This window comes from Apteryx mantelli, chromosome 2 (genome assembly GCF_036417845.1).
Source record: "Apteryx mantelli isolate bAptMan1 chromosome 2, bAptMan1.hap1, whole genome shotgun sequence".
NCBI classification, from domain to species: domain Eukaryota; kingdom Metazoa; phylum Chordata; class Aves; order Apterygiformes; family Apterygidae; genus Apteryx; species Apteryx mantelli.
Window position 1 is genome coordinate 139289668 of NC_089979.1, and position 18418 is coordinate 139308085.

The window sequence follows — 18418 nt, forward strand, 5'->3', positions numbered from 1 at the left end:
AGTTGAAATCATACTCCCTCTTCTTTCTGAGGTGGCCACAGTGGCTGATCTGCACCAAACAGACCAACACTGAATTTGTTTTATATCCTAATTTACATGATAGCTGCCTTCTTTCAAATGAGAACTACTATTGAACTCCTGTAGAGTAATTATGATTGAAACTTGTCCAAGAACTACGTATATTTGAACCTCATGAACCAGAAAAGAATATTACTGAAGCATATTCATCCTGCTTTAAAACATCTGAAACTATAATTTATACAGATGGGATAAAATTGAGGATGAATATTATTTACAATCTGATTTAGCACCCAATATACCGAAAAAGAGTAAAAACGTGGAACAGTGGGAAAAGAGGTGAACTTTTTCAACTGAAGAAAATTCAGTCTCCTAGAGCAAGATAAATTCCACCGCAGGGACTTCAATGAGGGTTGCTCTTTTCCTAAAATAGAATTAGTAAGTTTCCTGGTTTCTTCTTGGAGTGTGCCAAACTATCCGGCCACAGACCTACATCTGAGTTTCTTGTACTAACCTTCCCATTGACTGACCTGCACAGACAGAAAAACTGAGATTAATCTCAAATCAAAATGCTCAGTGTAGGAAATATATACATATATTTTTAGATTTTTCACTACTGAATTAAGGTTTTGAAACACAGCAAGAAAAGTTATCTGTTAGAATAGAAAGATGGGTACAAAGGAATTAAATCTGGATGGATTATATAAACTATAACCTATAAAGACAAAAGCTTGACATTCATTAAAAGACAATGATCACATGCAGATGGAAAAGGTTTATATGGAAGAAAATGCTAACACAACATGAAACAAATTAAAAATCACAATAAGTATGTAAACATAATGATCAGAAGAAATTTCAGGACTTATTTAGTAGATCATACATTTATCTATCTCTTAAGTATCAAAACTCTCACTCAGAAATACCTGAATATGCCTGAGTTATAGCTATCCTTTCAGGATAGCACTGCTCAGTATAGTTTAAAGAAAAAGAATTGACCTGTTTGGTTAGGAAATGTTATTAGTGATGAATAACACATCAGCTTTCTGCACTGTGTTCTAAAAGCTTTTATAATTTTATTGGTATTGTGCTTCAGATCTGAAAATTCAGCTTTTAATATAATCCCAAATGTCACCAAGAGCCAGTTAATTAATTTCCCAGTGCAGCATGAATTTAATTTTCAATGACTTTATTGAGAATATTTTTGTTAATTTTACAATGAGAAACTATAATCACTGTTACACAACTTGCAAATATTTCAAACAAGACAGCAATTTCCTATTTTTTTGATTTTTTCTGTTCCAAAGTCATCTCCTGAGACAGATTTTCTTCATCAGCTTCACTTTCATCTTCCTACAAAAGAAAATGAAAACCCAAACATTAATTAATTTATTGAAGACGTAAGCCTGTTGTACTTATATGTACAATATTTTACGCATCTTTTGGCTGACCAACAAGCATAAATATAGCAGTAATTGTCATTTATTATTTATTGAAGAATTTGGTTTTTCTCAAGAGTTGAAATAAAAATATTAAGAATACTCAAAATTTAAAAAAGACTAATCACCTACGTTAATACTAAAAGAATAATTTAATGAGTAAATGTTTTATTTGTAGCCCTGACCACTTTATTAATTGGTTACAGAAAGAAACTACTAAAACATACAAATATGACATGATATTCAAACTTCTGCAGCTGTTTCAGACCTTTCCTTTGTTCTTGAACAGAGGTTTCCACTAAATTACTCACAAAATGCAAGAACTTTCATCATTGTTCTAAAAACTACTTTTGAAAAGCAAATGCCATTGAAAAATGTTTCATTTTTTTTGAGACCAGATAGGTTTACTTCACCATTTGATAAAAGACAATAAATTTAACTTCAAAGACACTTTATGTGCTGCAGCATCATATTTTTGTCCCATCTAGCATGTTTTCTTGACAGGTCTGCCAATTTTCCAATTACTTGTACCACCATATGTTATCTGAAGATCAGTCAGGTCTAAAATAGGAAACATGAGCATGTCAGGCAGCAGCATGCTTACAATATTCTACAGCTTCAACTCCAAGAATTGGGCTCAGAATTCACTTTGGGCTTCTTTGGGTCATACTGAACCAATGAAGTGACATCATAACGTCCCTTTCTATAGGAATGAATACTATTGTGTGCCCAGCCCAAAGTACAAATTATGAAAGTCTAAGACCATTTCATGGGGCAACTTGTAAGCCATCACATTATGAACAGTCCTTTCCACACATTCAAAGTATGGCCACTTTTCCTCTCCTCATTTTGATTTACAATACGGAGAATCTTCCTCATTCTGAAAATACAAACAAAACCCAAATCCTTAAGGAACAGACATTTGGGAGCTAAGATGTGTTCTGGCAATACCCCTCATCCTAACCAATATCAATTAATCAAATCAGAGAGAGAGGAAATGATGGGGATGTTAGGTTGGATCCAGGAACCCTGGGTGCCGTTTCCTACTTTAACACAGGCCACTTTAATTATTTTAGGCAAGTAACTATCTCTTTGTACCCTGGTCCTCCATTCTCTACTTCAAAGAGGGGCTTTAGAGAATAATTAGAAAAATGATTTTAAGATATTGAATATATAGGAAGATCACATGAGCATCACAAAATAGAACAGAAATGGAAAATCTCATTAAAGAATTGTGGTCTTATATTATGTTACACAACATTAACATAAAATTGAAAAGCCAGTTTGTCTATTAAGGAAGTGCATATTTCAAAGCATTCTGCCTCTAAATCCTCTCCCCTTCCTGGGATAGGGTAGGCCCTGAGAAATATTGTCATGACTGAACACTAAAGGCTAAATGCTTTTCTTCTTATCTTTCTGGATTGTCAGCCTTTTTTAAAAATGCGTAGGGAGCCCTGTGGCACTTTTGGATCAGGTAAGGAAACATGTCTGTGCATAGGTGTACACCAACAGCTTGCTAATATGCATCTTCTATTCAAGAGAGAGTAATGTATAGTACGCATATAAAGGTCAAACTTCTAGGGAACATAATGGCTAGACAGAATGTAAAACAACAAAGGAGCAGCATGTACAGAAGCTTATGTGTCAGATACACTGCTGACGAGAGACAAGGAACATTGCTGCCTTAAACAGCCACCCCGAGAAACCGTTGCCTCTTATAGAAAAAAACAGCAAGGCTCTTTTATAAATGACTGACTTATATAAGAACAGCAAATCTGCATGTTTCTGAAGTTTCTTACTAAATGGTCTAGAAGTTATAACCCTAATGGCTCCCTGACAACTAATCCACCTCCCTAACACATAACCTGCCACTATTCCAACAGCCTTTCTTGTACTCCCTCATATAAGGAACGGAAACCCTATGCAATTATTCCTTTCCCAGCACACTCGAAATATTCCTTATGGGTTCCTCTTCTAATAGAGGAAATATGTAGAAATTTAAAAGACTACAGGAGAAGGAACTGGGCCTTGCCTTCACTGAGGACTACAGGAGGGTGAAGGGATACGGAGCTCAATGCTGAACATTAGCTTCCTGAGCCTATTTTTCTTTGACAAAATGTTTGACCCAGGGAAAGAGGTTTTGTAAGAGGATCTTCTGGTTTTGTGCAGACTTGAAATATTTTAATTCTGTGCTCATGAGGTCACACTTGATCTCTGGCAGATTTCCTAGTTTACAACAACAGCTGCAATGATCAATGTCTTCTGAGATACAGAAATGACGGCTGACCGGCTAAGGCAAGTCTAGGCTTTGCTCGGATTGAATACTAAACATGGAAGCCTCTGCTTCGGGATATTATGGAGTACCAATACTCTGTTCATTTCTGTTGTTTCAACCAGGCAGAACAAATCTAAACACGTAAAATATACAGAGTATAAACTGGAATTATGAAGGCAGACTTCCACATCCAGGTCCCTCCTCCAATTTTGTGCTTTTTAAGCACAAAATTTTTCTCAATAGTGTCATATTATATCATGTTTATATCATGAATATACAGAACTTCTTAATATTATATCATGCATATATAGGACTTTTTAATTTTGTAGAGGCAATTTTACTCCAGCTCTGTTTTCCAAGAACAGAAACTGCCACATTTCATTTTGAAACTTTCTAGGTGCAGTATCTGTGAACATGGGTGATTGTGGTGCAAAAGGCAGAACAACTATGAATCGCCTTTTTATGGTAATAAATTAACAAGAGGAGAAAGCCCTTTCTTTGTCAGAAGTGTCTTCAGCCAGGTCAGTTCCTTGATGTGTGCACTGCCACGTGAATAACAGTGCTCGCACAAAAGAGATGGCAGAAATGATTGGCCAGGGACACGGGGGAGTCTGAACTACCTCTTCTGGCATCCATGTAGATCGCTGCCAAAAAAAAGTGACAGCAGTGGCCTGAAAATGACAGGGTGGCTAATTATTGTAAATCATCAGAAAATTATGGGACGTGGACTCCTATCAACTAAGAAGTGGAATATCACTGTCAGTTTACTCGGGAAAGATTAAAACTGGCAATTTAGAGAGTATGTATTAACCATACTCTAAGATGCGAAGACCAACTGTTCCTTCAGCTTGCTGACACTGCAAAGTTTCAATGCAATTTTTAATCTTTTTTTCACAAGCCAAGAGGCATGCCAATGATTGCATATAGAATACTGAATTGGTTGAAGTTTCTAATGTCATTAATAATGTTTGAATTTTCAGCTAAATAGCCTATATAGCCTCATTATCAAGAAATGATGCCAAACAGACTGAAGATTAAACATGTTTAATACATTTGTTTTACTAATTACCTACTATTATAATGCTTTTAATTCTAAAGGACAGCAGAAGAAAGCAAGCCTTTTATCAGTTCATGATGGCAGTGTGTAAAGTTGCTATTGCTGGTGAAGTACTGAATTCCAGTTTCCATTTCACAATAATTCAATTCACATTATTCACATTAACACCTCACATCTCTATTTTACTTTATTATTTATTCTGCTTCAGCTGCCTATGATTTACTGTCTTGTGCTTTCTGCCCTAAAAATCCTGAAACAGAGAACAGTCATTTTGGTGTTAAAATGTAAAAGGAACAAAGTAATTTTTGTTAGTAGCTGTCACAAATCAAACTTGTGTCAGTATCTTTTCTGACTGCAGACAACCAGAGACTCAAATTCTGATAAAGCACATTTCGAATACACTCACCTAAAATATTCCTAAGCACAGATCTGGTGACTTGTAAGAGTGTAAAGGGGAGTGAATCCCTCAAGATTGTATTATTACTTTTACTGAGAAAGTGCATTTAACAGCCCAAGGATTATTTTCCTGTTGGAATGAATTAAGACGGAATTGTTATTAAGCTTGGAATTGTTATTCTTTTAAATTTACAAAAACAACAGTGATAAGGAAAAGTATAAAGGGCTTTAAAAAGTGCTCTTAAACACAATACCCTGAATCAAAACTTCAGTACAGGAGGTCCTTAAGCCATTGACTGCAGGAACCTGGAAAAGCCTCATTGGGGAGTGGGGGGCTAGGGGCCCCCTGAAACATTTGCCTGTTTCTCACACTCCTTCCCCAGGCATCTCTCCTTTCCCCGATGGAAACAGAGTATTGGATTAAAGGGTCCTTTGGATGCCCTAGGGATGTCTTTAAACGTCCTACGAACATTTCTTGGTTCAAACTACTTAGTCAACACCTGGCAGCTGAGTGTTGACGGGTCACAATTAGGACAAACATTTAAAAACTGAGAGCCTGCTGTCTGGCACCTAAATAAATGTTGCAAAGTATTCATAAAGTATGGAGCATTCAATAGCTCTGCTGAGATTAATGAGAAAGTTACTAAGGTGCTACAATATTTAGATGCCCTTAGGCACCAAAAAGCAAAGGTAAGAGGCTGACTTTTAAGAATTTATTTCTGAAAATTTTGACCTGACAGTTGAGAGAGACTGTGTGTTTCAGTCATACAACCTAACCTCCTCTGAAAGCATGCTTAAGGTCAACTACAAATGGTGCTCAGAGCAAAGCATAGGAGGGCCCACGTGGAAAGTTAATTTTGTCGTAGTTACTCCAGGATATTCCCCCATAGACAAATTCTGACATAAAAAACAACTATAAATAGGGTTTTGAGTGTCCCTTTCTCTTTCTTTCCCTCTCTAACCAATTAAATTCAAAATGTCTGCCAATTTCTTTTTATTCCATTAGTTAATGATATGAAATCTGGAGGATAATAGTGAACTAGACAATTCTTAACTCTACAGGGAATCTGACACAATTTTGTATGTAGAACATATCACACATCAATTAACTGTGCTCGAAAATGCACTATTTTACAGATTTGTGCATTAAACCATATCCGTAATCTGTCCCTTCATATAAATTTCATTTAAAAAAAGAAAGGCATTCTAAGCCTTCAGTGACAGAATCAAAAAATAGTACAGGATGTTTTTAATGCATCAAGATGGAGGAACAAATTTCTAAGTGAGTTCTATTACAAAGGGATATTTAACAAAATAGAGTTACTATTTTTGTGCTGTGTAAAGTTTAACCCATATTATAAGCTTAACAGGCAGCTACATATTATAGTATGATGTAAATGAACATCTGAATAAATAAGAAAGTAAACAAAGACCAAAAATATACATGTATACCAAGGAATGACTAAAGGTTTCTCTATGCTATCACATAATCCACAAGTACCATCTCAAAAACACTTAGGACCAAATTCAGACACTATGACTTTTCAGAGTATCTTAATCCAACAAAGTTGTAATATGACTTATATACTAAGCTTCAGTGAGCTTGTCCAGCTGGTCATAAGAAACACCAAGTATTTCAAATGATAAAAAGCAAAAGGTCTTGAAGCCTTTCTCAGGAAATTAAGCCTAAACAAGTGAAAGATTATACAGTCTATTCAAGCATAAGGAATATAATTATCACATACAGTTCAGAAGAAGAAAGGATGCTCTTCAGTGCAAATACATGACTAGAAGATTTGTGAAGTTGTTTATATCGACATTTTCTCTGACATGGTTCCTGCAGAGGTTACAAGTCTTCCTGAGCAGAACTGTGAACCGCATGCACCTACCAAATGGCCTCAAGCGCCCACGATGCCAACAGGAAGGGTGACTACTGCCCGCAGTAAGAACTGAACCGGCCGTCTTGTCAGTGGAGGAGCTTTATGCACTCAAATAGATGGAAAGCATTTACTCTAAATACTTGTTAACTCTACAGAGGACTCCTAAATATATGTAAAATCACTATATAAAATCAAGATAACTGAGGGACTGTTGCACAGTGGTGAGTCCCCAGAGCACATGGTGCCTAGCCATAGTAAAGTCCACAGAAAGAAAGAATTTTTCAGCTTGTTAAAGCAGCTTCTGAGTGACATTTAAAAGGTACTGGCAAGTGCCCACCTCGAGGCCCCACGACTCTCCAGCGCGTATTGACATCCATTCCCCGCTTGAGCCGCAAAACTACTCAGTGCTAAACTGTTGGCCCCGCTGGGCATTTTAATAACTATGCTACTCGCTGGCACTGACCCTCGGGAACGCCACAAAAGCTGAACCCCAAACCTCCATAATGCCTACACTACCATTCAGCAACAGTGAAAGATGTGCGCTGGGCTGTGTCCTTTCACTAGCAATCTACTCTTTGTTTCTATTAGAGTAATTAAGACGGCACTGCTCTTCAGAAAAAAAGTGCTAATGTAAAAATATATAAATATTACAGTTCATATCTCACTGAGGGCATGCTTTCCAATTAGCACTTCTAAAATCTGCAGTATGCAGCAGATATTTCATCTTCTATCTCACAGATTCAAGCTATAAAACACTGGTTGTAAGTAGGCAAAAATATTTTTAATACCCTTCAAAAATATATCAGGAAGGAGAGATTTCAGAAACTATGAGGACTTTTTTTTGTATATGTTAAATTCTTATTTTCCAATGTAATAGTCAAAGTGCAGAGGAAAATGAGCCTGGAGGGCTATAAGAGTTAAATCAGTAAGGAAGGTGAGCATCAAGTAGTAAAATTCTAAAGTTTTTTTTTTTCCAAAGTCCATGCTATCTTCTTCAAATATATTGCTGACAAGCCCTATAATGACGACTGGTGCAAAAATACAGAGTATGACTGGAACAGTTCTTTACCAATGGATATTAGAAGCAAATATAAATTTCCTGTGAAGGATGACAGGTTTCTGTCACTGCAGCTATGCAGTGATAAGGCAGCTGTTTGTTTCCCAAGGAAAGGAGACCCTTGCTACATGGATCATTTTCATAGTGACAGCCTTGACAAGTTTGACATTTGCTTCATGAAGTATTCTGAAGCAGTCATCAAGAAAATGCACCCTCTGGGACCACTGGCAAGCTGACAGTCTTACCTTTTAATGTGCATCTCCATTAATTCTTACTGTCAAAACCCACCAAATCCCTACAACAGAATCTCTGCTGATCTGGTACATTAAAAACGGAGGCTATGAATGAGCTTAGCATCAAAATGTAAGTAAACATGACACCAATTAACTGTACGCAGCTCTCCACTCCATTTTGTTCAGTAAAAAGAGCAATGCTAACTCCTAGATGTTTCCAAAGCAGTACTTCACTCATGTAGTAAATGGTATTGTACCCTAGGTGGCAATGCAAGACCAGGAGAGTTATTTTTATTATAAAGAGCCTCTTAAGAAGCTACGAGCAGCTGCATGTTTATCACGAACTCTTTCCTTTAACTTGTACTGATACAAGAACTTTGAGGCTTTTTGAAATGTTTGTCAGTGTTCTGTATTTTCTATGTCCTTGTTTCTAATTCTGATTATACAGATAAATGTACCATTGCAAGAGTCCTTACAGTCAAATTTCATTTAAAGCTTACTACAGAAGTGGAATTGGATGCCAGATTTCAAACCCTCCATCTGTTTCTCTCCTTTTTCGGAGGCAGCCATTCCACTGAGTGGCCCCTTTGGCTGATTGCCACTACAGTTGGGATGTTCTTCAAGGCAGGTGGTGCTTCAAACCAAACCATTGTTCTACCAGTTCAGCTGGTTCTCCTTGAAGAAAGTACAAGGAAATGTTTGCTCTTTAACAGTTTGAGTCTTTAAAAGGTTTCTGTTTATAAACCTTACACTATATCACTAAATGCTGAAATATTACGAACTTGAGACATCAGCTGCGAAATAAAGGAAAAGCAACTTAAGCAGGATTGCACTGTGCCTGTACAGGAGGGGTTTCATTAATCTCCACTTCAGTCTCAGAATGTAGTCTTAGCTTTCATGCCTTCAAGTCTGACACTATTCTGATTAAGATCCTTTCTAAAGCATCTTTGTCACTCAACTACACTACTTACGTCTGTGCATCTACATCTATAATGACATATATGGAAATCACAATAACATTTTCTACTTATGTGATAATATAATCATTTTATGAAATATAAATTAAATCAAAAAGTTCTACTTTATAGATACTCTTAATACTATTATAGAATAATATTCCATAGCCTAACAATGCATATTTAAAACATTTCCTATATCAAGATGATTTTAAATATTTGTTATGCTTATACTCCTTCCATACGTACACTGTGCATTTACTAAATTATAACAAGCAAAACTTCTTGGTGTGCATATTCTTGATGCTTAGAGAAAAATGATTTATTCTTACAATAGCTACATACATGAGAACAAAAGGTTCTCAGGCCAACAATGAGGAATTATTAGCTCTTTTAACCAATTATATTTCTAAGTGCTGTTTAATAAAAAACCAAACCTATAAGAGTCTAATTTTAACTATTCAGTTGTTATGCTATATATATGTGCATATCTTGGTAGTTACCAAATGGTAGCTGAAGACTTTTTTTCATGCTTTAACTATTTTCACAAGTAAGCTTGGGTATACACAGCTTTTTATCAAGAGATGAGAACATTATTTCTTCCCCAAATGATTAACAACATCAAACAGAAAAGTAGGCACAAATAAGTGAAACATAAATGCTTTTGTAAATTATGAACAAGAAATATATACATCAAAGGCAGCTGAAAGACATCACTCAACATTAGTGAAGTACATGTTTTGAAGTGAAAAAAATGCCTGAAAAGAATAAATTTATCTCAGTAACAGAGGAAATCTAAACACTAATGAAAATGTTTTAGGAAAAATGAGTGCATTGCATGCTTCTGACCAAAATTAATTAGAGCTTTAATGTTTTACATTTCCACCATAATTCTTTAAATGGTGCATTTATTTCATAGTAATAAACACTCGGTTCATTAAGTAAAGTTCAAAATCTGTGTTACTCGCTACATTTAACAACCTTCGGCCCTCTTCTTCAGTATTTCTTGATTCAGGTTTCCAAAGCATTGAATAAGCAATTGAGGAACACAAATTTCATGACTCTGCATATTTGGGATTCTTATTTCATTTAAGACAAAGGGCAATTAATCTACCATTCTACACTGAATTCTAACTTTAGTGAGCCATGAGAGATATTGAAATGAATTTACAGGAAATGCTTAATTAAATTACTGTAAAAAGCACAACCAAAGTTTTTTGGTTTTTTTTTTAATGACAATAGAAAATGCTTGTTTAATTAGAAAAAGTCTATTGCAGTAATATAAATGTAATAACTAGGGAATCCATGAAAACATTCTTATAATGTGACAGCTAACAGTTCAGAAAGGATTTTTCCCCCCCCTTTTTTTTATATTTCATTAGAACATTTCACCTGAGTACAGTCATGAAATTCTGGTCAGGCTCAAGGCAAAATGATGGATCTTTCTATAGAGTTAATATGATGATATAGCAGTCTGAACAACACAGAAAATGAATTTTGGTCACTTACTTTCCAAAAAATGATATAAGAAAATGCTGTAAAAATGCCTTTGCATTTGCTCTAATACAGAATGTCAATTTTTAAACACAATCTATGAAGTTGCAAATGATAAATGATAGGAGAGTAATAAGCCGTAGAGGTAGATGGAATGATTAGCTAAGAGAATAAATAAAACCTGTGCTAGTGAGGAAGAAATCAGAGAGAAGGCACAGACTTTTAAATTTTTTAAAAAACACAACCCCATCTATTAGGTCCCCAAAACTACAAACTGACATTCAAAATTCTACTGACATGAACACATCGCTCCAGTTCTGGTCATTACTTACAGTGTTATCAAACACCTCAGTGAACTGCTAATATTATTAGATTTGTTCTGACAACTCTAATACTCTTTACACAACAATATTTAGATTTAGAAACAAATTACTAGACAGGACAAATTCTGGATGGCAAATGCAGAAAATCTCTATTTCCTTTTACTGTTCTTTTGGCTCCCACACATATGGGGTGTAGTAACATGGAATTGCATCGTTTTCCTACAGTATGAAACAAAAGAATAAAATCCAGAGTCCCAAAACTATAACTAGACAATTTCCAATGATTTCAACATCCATTAAATAAAATTCACCAAAGAATATTCTAGGCCAGGACCAGATCCACAGCTTTACACTAACAACCCAGGTACAGTCCCTAATGGAAGAACTATACCTTCCCTACTATTATCATTTATTTAATCTAAATTTAAGCTAGCACATGCAGGCCCACCCAAAAGAAAAAGTCATTCCTTTACAGTCTGTATAAACATACTTTTATTTAGGCAACATAATGCAAACATTTGGCTATGGACCTGAAATGATACGGGACAAGAAGCCTATAGCTTTGAAAGTTGGAGTTAAGTTGGTGAGATGGCAAAGGGAGATTTGGAGATGTGTGTGTTGTTGTATTTTGACTTTGTTTCTGTATTTGAAGGTAACACTTGCTGTTCTGATCCTGTAAATATGCGACTACATGTCTGAACAGTCCTGTTTCATACAACAGAACACTTGTATTTGAAGGATCAAGGCCTGTTTTGGTAATAAAGACATAGTAAATTTGGGGTTAAAACCACTGCATTTAATATACTAAAGCTTCAATATTTTCAAGCTGGTCAGCTTCTAAATTAAAAAAAAAAAGAATGCATTATGTATTACAATAGAATGAATTCTCCTCAATCTCCATTCCAGTCTTTGCATTTCAAAGCGAGGTTCTAAAACCAAATGTTATTAAATTCCATGGGCATATTTAGGGATGTTTTAGTAATTTGCTAGTCTTGATAGTGATGTTTCACTGTAGTTTTATGTAATGATAATTTGATGAAACTCTTCCTGCTGGAAACAATGCAATGTCCAACCATTTAAGGTACTACCATAATTAAAATGGACTTTGTGAAACCTGCTCTGTACAAGCAGCATCCAGCTCCAAACATGCTCTGCTTTGCTTACAAAACTTTTTCTTCTACTGCTATTTATAGACATTCTGTAAAAAAAGATCAGTTGCCCTTCAGAAATTTAGGATCAAAATCATTGACAGACCTTACCCAGGTCTAGATAATCACCACAAACAGGATTCCTGAAGGGTTCCTGGTGCATTTCCTTCTGGGAAATCTAGACACTATTCTTTCACTACACCACACCAAAGGCATCTTGTGGTTTGACAACAGCTTGCTTCCCATCTCTCCCTGCCTTCCAACAAATCACATGTTAGAAAACTTGGAGAAAAAATACTTTGATGCAATTCAATTACTGAAAAGCTTTAAAGATTTCCAAAGCTAGGGAAATTTGGCTATAACTAATTAGCGTTTTGCATATTTATGGTAGAACAGCTCATGGCAGAGCAAACATCATAGATCACTATTTATCTACTTTTCCTTAAAATACTGCAGCTGTTTAATATCACTTGTTGAAACTCTGTATGAAGCTCACTGGGTTCTATCCCTCAGAAGGGTATTCACTCTAAAGTTTTTTTTTGTTTCCCGTTCTGCCATTCTGTGATGTCATGATGCTTCTAATATATAATACTCTTCACAGCCACCAAGGGCTCATCGAACAAATTCACATGCATCTTTACGTTCAGCTCAGCTGATCATTGAACTAAACAGCACCATTTACCAGAAAATAGTTATGTACGAAATTAACTGTAGAATAAGGCCTCTCTCGAATGGAATATTGAACTTGAATTGACCCAGGTCAAGCATGGCATTTTTTCCAAAATTGTAGTGCTTCCTGTCAGCTGCCTCTAAAGAATTTCTGCCCAGCACCTTACGTAGTGTCAGCAAATGGCTTTACAGCACTGTTCAGTGCTTAACTCTTTCTGTTCTTCGTACAACTGCTGCTATCATAATTCTCAATCTTACTTAACACTATTAAATAAATGCTTACTTATTTACTCAGTTTACTTAGTTGCAATCTATTTGTTGCTCTTTAATCATTGCCTTGTCTCTTTCTTTACACAGAGGAGCTCAAGGAACTGGATATCAAGGTAACAGTCAGCACCTATTTGATTATTTTCTTGTTACTGACAGTTTAAGTGAATTTCATCTATCTCCTTTACTCACAAAACAAAATAGGCAATAAAGAAATGTTTCTGTAGTACAGAACAGGTTCATGTTCTGCTGTGGCAAATACTACCTTGTATTAGACACAAATAATTTTGCCTGTTTCCTCTCATCTAGATGTACCATTGATCATACAACAAATTGAAAACTACAAAAGATTGTAGCAGTGCCATTTAATAGATCATTTATATTTAGAAACAAACATGTAATTACATAACTTCATCTGTCAATGCAATTTAAAAATATAATCATTAAGAATATGAAGACTATGAGGCAAATACAGCAAATGCTATGTATGTTGGCAGACAACTAATCAAGGTTCTTATACCTCCTATATTAACTAATGCTTCCCGTAGTCTGCCAGTACTCTCCTTAATATCAGTGACAGTCACTGACATTAATCATTTGTGCATGGAACTGGACTAAGATATTTTCAATTCATTTAATTTCAAGGAAACCTTCTAGGAGGCATTTTTAGGAGGAAAGTTCTCAAAAAGGAGCACCTGAAAAATTTTGTTAGCTGTTGCCTCCACTATCCATTCAAAATCCCTACAATGATGTCTTTTAAGACCTGGATCTAGAAGGGTCTCTAGCTCTTTCCAATACATAGCTGCTCAATTTGATAAGTTATGATATATCTGCATAATACTTACTTAACTATAATATCAGTTAATCATCTGAATCTTGGCCAAGTCATATCGTGCCAGATATTGTACAAACACATCTGGGGAGTCTGGTCTTGCAGAGTCTAAAATCAGTTATGAAAAAAAGATGAAGTAAGAGAAGTAAGAAGTAAAACACGGAGAACAGTAAGTGGATCAGTACAATGGCTACATGTATCTCACCCACTTTTTTCTTCCTTGGGCCAAGTACAGCTGATTGATGAAAAGTGCTTAAAAATGGATATCACTGAAATGTATATAAACTATTTCTTTTTTTTTTTTTTTTTTATTTCTTTATAAAATAAACATACTGAGTACACATGAGACATACAGAATCAGACAGCTGATGCAGACATTTAAACAAAACAGTGCTGAGCCCTGAGGGGGCAGTCCACACTGGTGTGCTTTTGCAGGGGGAACTGAGTTCAGACCTAGGTGAGAATTGCATGCATGAAGCGGTGTGTGGAAGAAGCTGTGAAAACTTCTATACAATGAGCTGACAAATGTCAACAGAGAACAGGTATATAATAGGATTTATAATCTGAAAGAGGGTCACTAACAGAAATCAGGATAAAGTTAACATATGTGGCTATAGTAAAGCATGGTCTGACACTCAGATGAGAAATTTCTCAGCAAAAATCTCAACACTGATGCTTGACCCCTTCCTAAAATATGTATTTGTCCTGTGTGGAGGAGGGGCGTGGAAATTAAACTTGCTGCTATATTTAAGGACTCATCCATTAAATGTGAATAGCAACATTTTCAATGTCAGGAAGGAGCTCTATACATGAAAAGCTTATTGTTACGTTCAGAAGGTACAGAAGGCTTTAAAAGCATTAACTTTTCTAGTGCAGATCATCACCTGTTCTTTCTCAAACCAGCAAAAGGAGACATGAAATGAGTGTAGCTATTGCAAGAAACAGTTTGGTTCTAAATTCTGATATATGTATACATATTGTCTCTAAGAAAAGTAAATAACCATTAATAGCAGGAATTTTATGATACACAATATGGTAAAATATGCAGCAAGCTATAAAGTATATGAAAAGCAATTCTGCTCCACATAAACTTGTTTTTCACTAGGAAATTATTTAATTGGAAAGATGCTTTGAGAGCAATCAGAAGGCAATGCATATAAAAGGTGTCTGGTTTGGAATGATGAACAGAGAATGGAGTTAATTTTTAAAACACAATGAAATAAGAAAGTAACCACATAGTCTGTGTTAGTAAATCAGCCATTGGGATCAAACAAAATTGTTTCATCTCCTCCTCTTTTTCAGGAGGACAGGTACCTGCTCTCCATGGAAGACTAGATCTTAATAGCATTTAAGTGGTAGTCAATATCTCCTCTGTGAAAGTTGCAGTGGCCCCCTTGAGCTAGATCAGTTTTTACTATGTGAATAGTAAACCTCATACGGAGGTTGTCTTGCATCAGGTGACTGTAATTTTTAAGGCTGTGGTCCAGAATTACATCTTAGGGTGCATGAACTTTTGGATATTTATTTTCTAATTTTAGATTTTTAAAATGCATCACTAATACCCTGTCATTTGATTATGTCTCAAACTTTGCTGTTTACTCAATGGCCAGAAGAAGTTTCACGTTTAACAATCCATTCATCCAAGAACAGCAGTAATTCATTTGCCTTGTTAACACAACATTTGCAGGCAGATAGTGAGCATTACCTCTACTGGTAGTCAGTTTTTCCTCTTGAAAATCTTTATTTTGTTGAGGACAATAAAAGGCAGAATTTTCTTTTCTATATTCAAAGCTTCAATTACAGGAAGAGAGCAATCGGCATTGCCTAACAGGTTAAAACACTTGCTCTGAACAGAGCTGTCATTAATATAGTATTTACATTTACAAAGTGATTTCTGCATGAATGGGATTGTTCCAGGCTGAAAACAACATTTTTATTATTGCAAACAAACAAGAGATGAATGCACAAAATGAACTATTTAACAGGATTTTATGTACCCCTTGTGCATTGTGTTTGGAATGAAGCCCTTAAATTCAGAGGCCCATGGATTCTCTGCGGATTAGAAGAAAGACCTGCAATCCTTTCAGTAGTATCTCTTTAACAAAATTTGGCACTAACACTCTGTTTGCTTCAGCAAATTAATTCACGCTTTGTCCTTTTAATCCAACTTTCACCTTAATTTGGACTAAAATGTAGTGAAAATATTGAAAGAGGATGACTGGAAATGAATTGTTTTTGAAATCTAATCCAGGAGGTAATCCAATCCCACACAGTCAGTTCCCCATTAACTGAAAAGTTTAATCCACAGATAGCTTCATGTAAATCAGCATTCCAAACTAGCTATGGCTGGATACAATTATCACACATCAAGATATGACTCAAAAAGTAGGTAAGAGGTTAAGTCTGACAAAAAGAGAACGGACTACTGAAAGCCACAATAATTGATCGGAACACTTATCCCAACTTGAATAGCTCGTATTTGTAGACTATTATGGCATTAGGTACTTTGTTGCTGCAGCCCATATGTCTACGAGCTACCCAATTCACCAATACCTTCCTCATTAGTATGTATTATCTTTTCTTCTTTATAGGCCAAAGGACCCATGCATACCATCAACAGCCACCCGACAGCAGACAGAAGGAGCCCATTCAGCAGAAGCCTATTTACTGCCATGGGGAAAAAAAAACCCAAAAAACCCCCAAGTAATAATTTCCTAGTAAATGAACATTGCTATAGAATCACATTTGCTTTGTCATTCTTAGCCTGATTAACCACAGGAAACAATTTGGACAACATCCTAAAAACAACAGACACTTTTGGACTCCAGTGGCATGCGACCTAGGTATTCAGACAATGAAGGGCCAGAAAAGCAGCGTTACATGTCCACCTTGCAGAAGCTCTGGGTCCCGTGAATGTATCAAAGGCAACATATCTTTACTGCTCATTGCTTGTGCATGTGACCTAAGACTTCCTGTCAGCACAGTGAGATTCACCAGATACTAAAATCAAAACAGAAGCATCTTCAAGCAACTTCAGTATGAAGAAAATATATCACTAAGATACTACCTCAAATGACCACCACTACGTTCAGTACTTTCTCTTGCATAGCCAAACTCATCGCACTTCTCCACTTAATGGTAATTTTTCCCTTAATAATTTCTACAATTTCTCAGAAACTATAAGGATTTGATTTATGTAGGACATTTCAAAATTAAGCTGTGAGAAGCACAAAAGCATGCAGGAAGAAGACCCAAGAAAATGGAAAACAAATTTCCTGGCAATATTTTTCCAAGGTGATTTCTCCTTCAGAACAAGGCTTTTCGAATACCACTTTGCCTTCATTGGCTAGTACAACCTAGTATTCTTCTGTATTGAAAATAATTTGCATTCTTGGTCTATGCAAAAATTCAGGCTATACCTATAATTCTCTTTCTGTTCCTCTGAGAGCTAAGATTTTTATTTTGTATGAGTAGTTTCATTAAACACAGTACAGCCTTCTTCTGCGCCTTGGGTAAAATCCCATAGATTTTTTCATTTCCAAGATCTTATACCTTGATGCAAAAAGGAAAAGGGCGTTTTCTCCATGCCCATTGGATTGTTTTGACCTGACAGCTTCAGACAGAAGCAGGTGTACACAACATGTCGCAAGCCTGCACCATCTTCCTCCTGCAAGCCATTGCCTTTTGCTGCCTTCACATGCCTAAAACTTCACCTTTTGGTGAATGTTTCACAGAAGCCTTACTACTTGCAGCATCTTTGGGCTAATTTCCTTTTAGCCTTTCACAGCCTATTTCACAAGCCTTTCACAGCTTATTTCACAAAATTCTCATCTTTTTAACTGGGAAAGTTTCTGAAGGTCCTCAATATAACTCTTAAAAATCTCCTTGGTGGCCTTTCCCTTTGGATATGAGCTCTCCTCTCTTTGTTGCTGTTCCTATTCCACTTTCTTAAAAGAACAAAATTTCAAGTTTTCTAGCTCCAAGACTGCCTTGATTTCTGGACTAAATTTGACTTAAAGATGGTTTATAACCTGCAGGTGTTTTTAAGCATTAAGGAATGTTCCAAGCTATAGGAGCACCATTTAACAGAAATCCTCTCTACATTTTCAAAACATCAGCTACTTTCATCTCCTCTTTACACAGGGCAAGGTAGAAATAACAGCTTTCCATTTATAGATATATTCAAGGCGGTGGGACTGAGGAGATTTTCCTAGAAAGGAAATACTTGGTACCTGATTTGTTTTTTTAAATTCTGTATCATAATTTTTCCTCTAATCTGAGATTTAAGGGGATCAAGAAGCAAACCAGCACAGAACCAAAGAGGAAAAACTGAAAAAGGACCAATCTCTCTCTTTAAAAAATTAGAAATTTGTC

The 18418-nt window shown here is 35.9% G+C and overlaps 1 protein-coding gene across 6 annotated transcripts in view; it reads right to left on the reverse strand.

The window, feature by feature from the left end:
- Window positions 1-1190: 1190 nt before the first annotated feature.
- PHF14 (PHD finger protein 14) overlaps window positions 1191-18418 on the reverse strand; it is a 172124-nt gene continuing 154896 nt past the window's right edge. For 3 of the 6 annotated variants that reach the window (XM_067291646.1, XM_067291642.1, XM_067291644.1), the window contains one exon: window positions 1191-1371. In XM_067291646.1, coding sequence (XP_067147747.1) covers window positions 1297-1371 — 75 coding nt within the window. In that variant the 3' untranslated portion in view covers window positions 1191-1296. Of the gene's footprint in view, window positions 1372-14057; window positions 14153-18418 lie in introns of those variants that run through there. The other 3 variants (XM_067291647.1, XM_067291643.1, XM_067291645.1) reach the window with 2 other exon arrangements.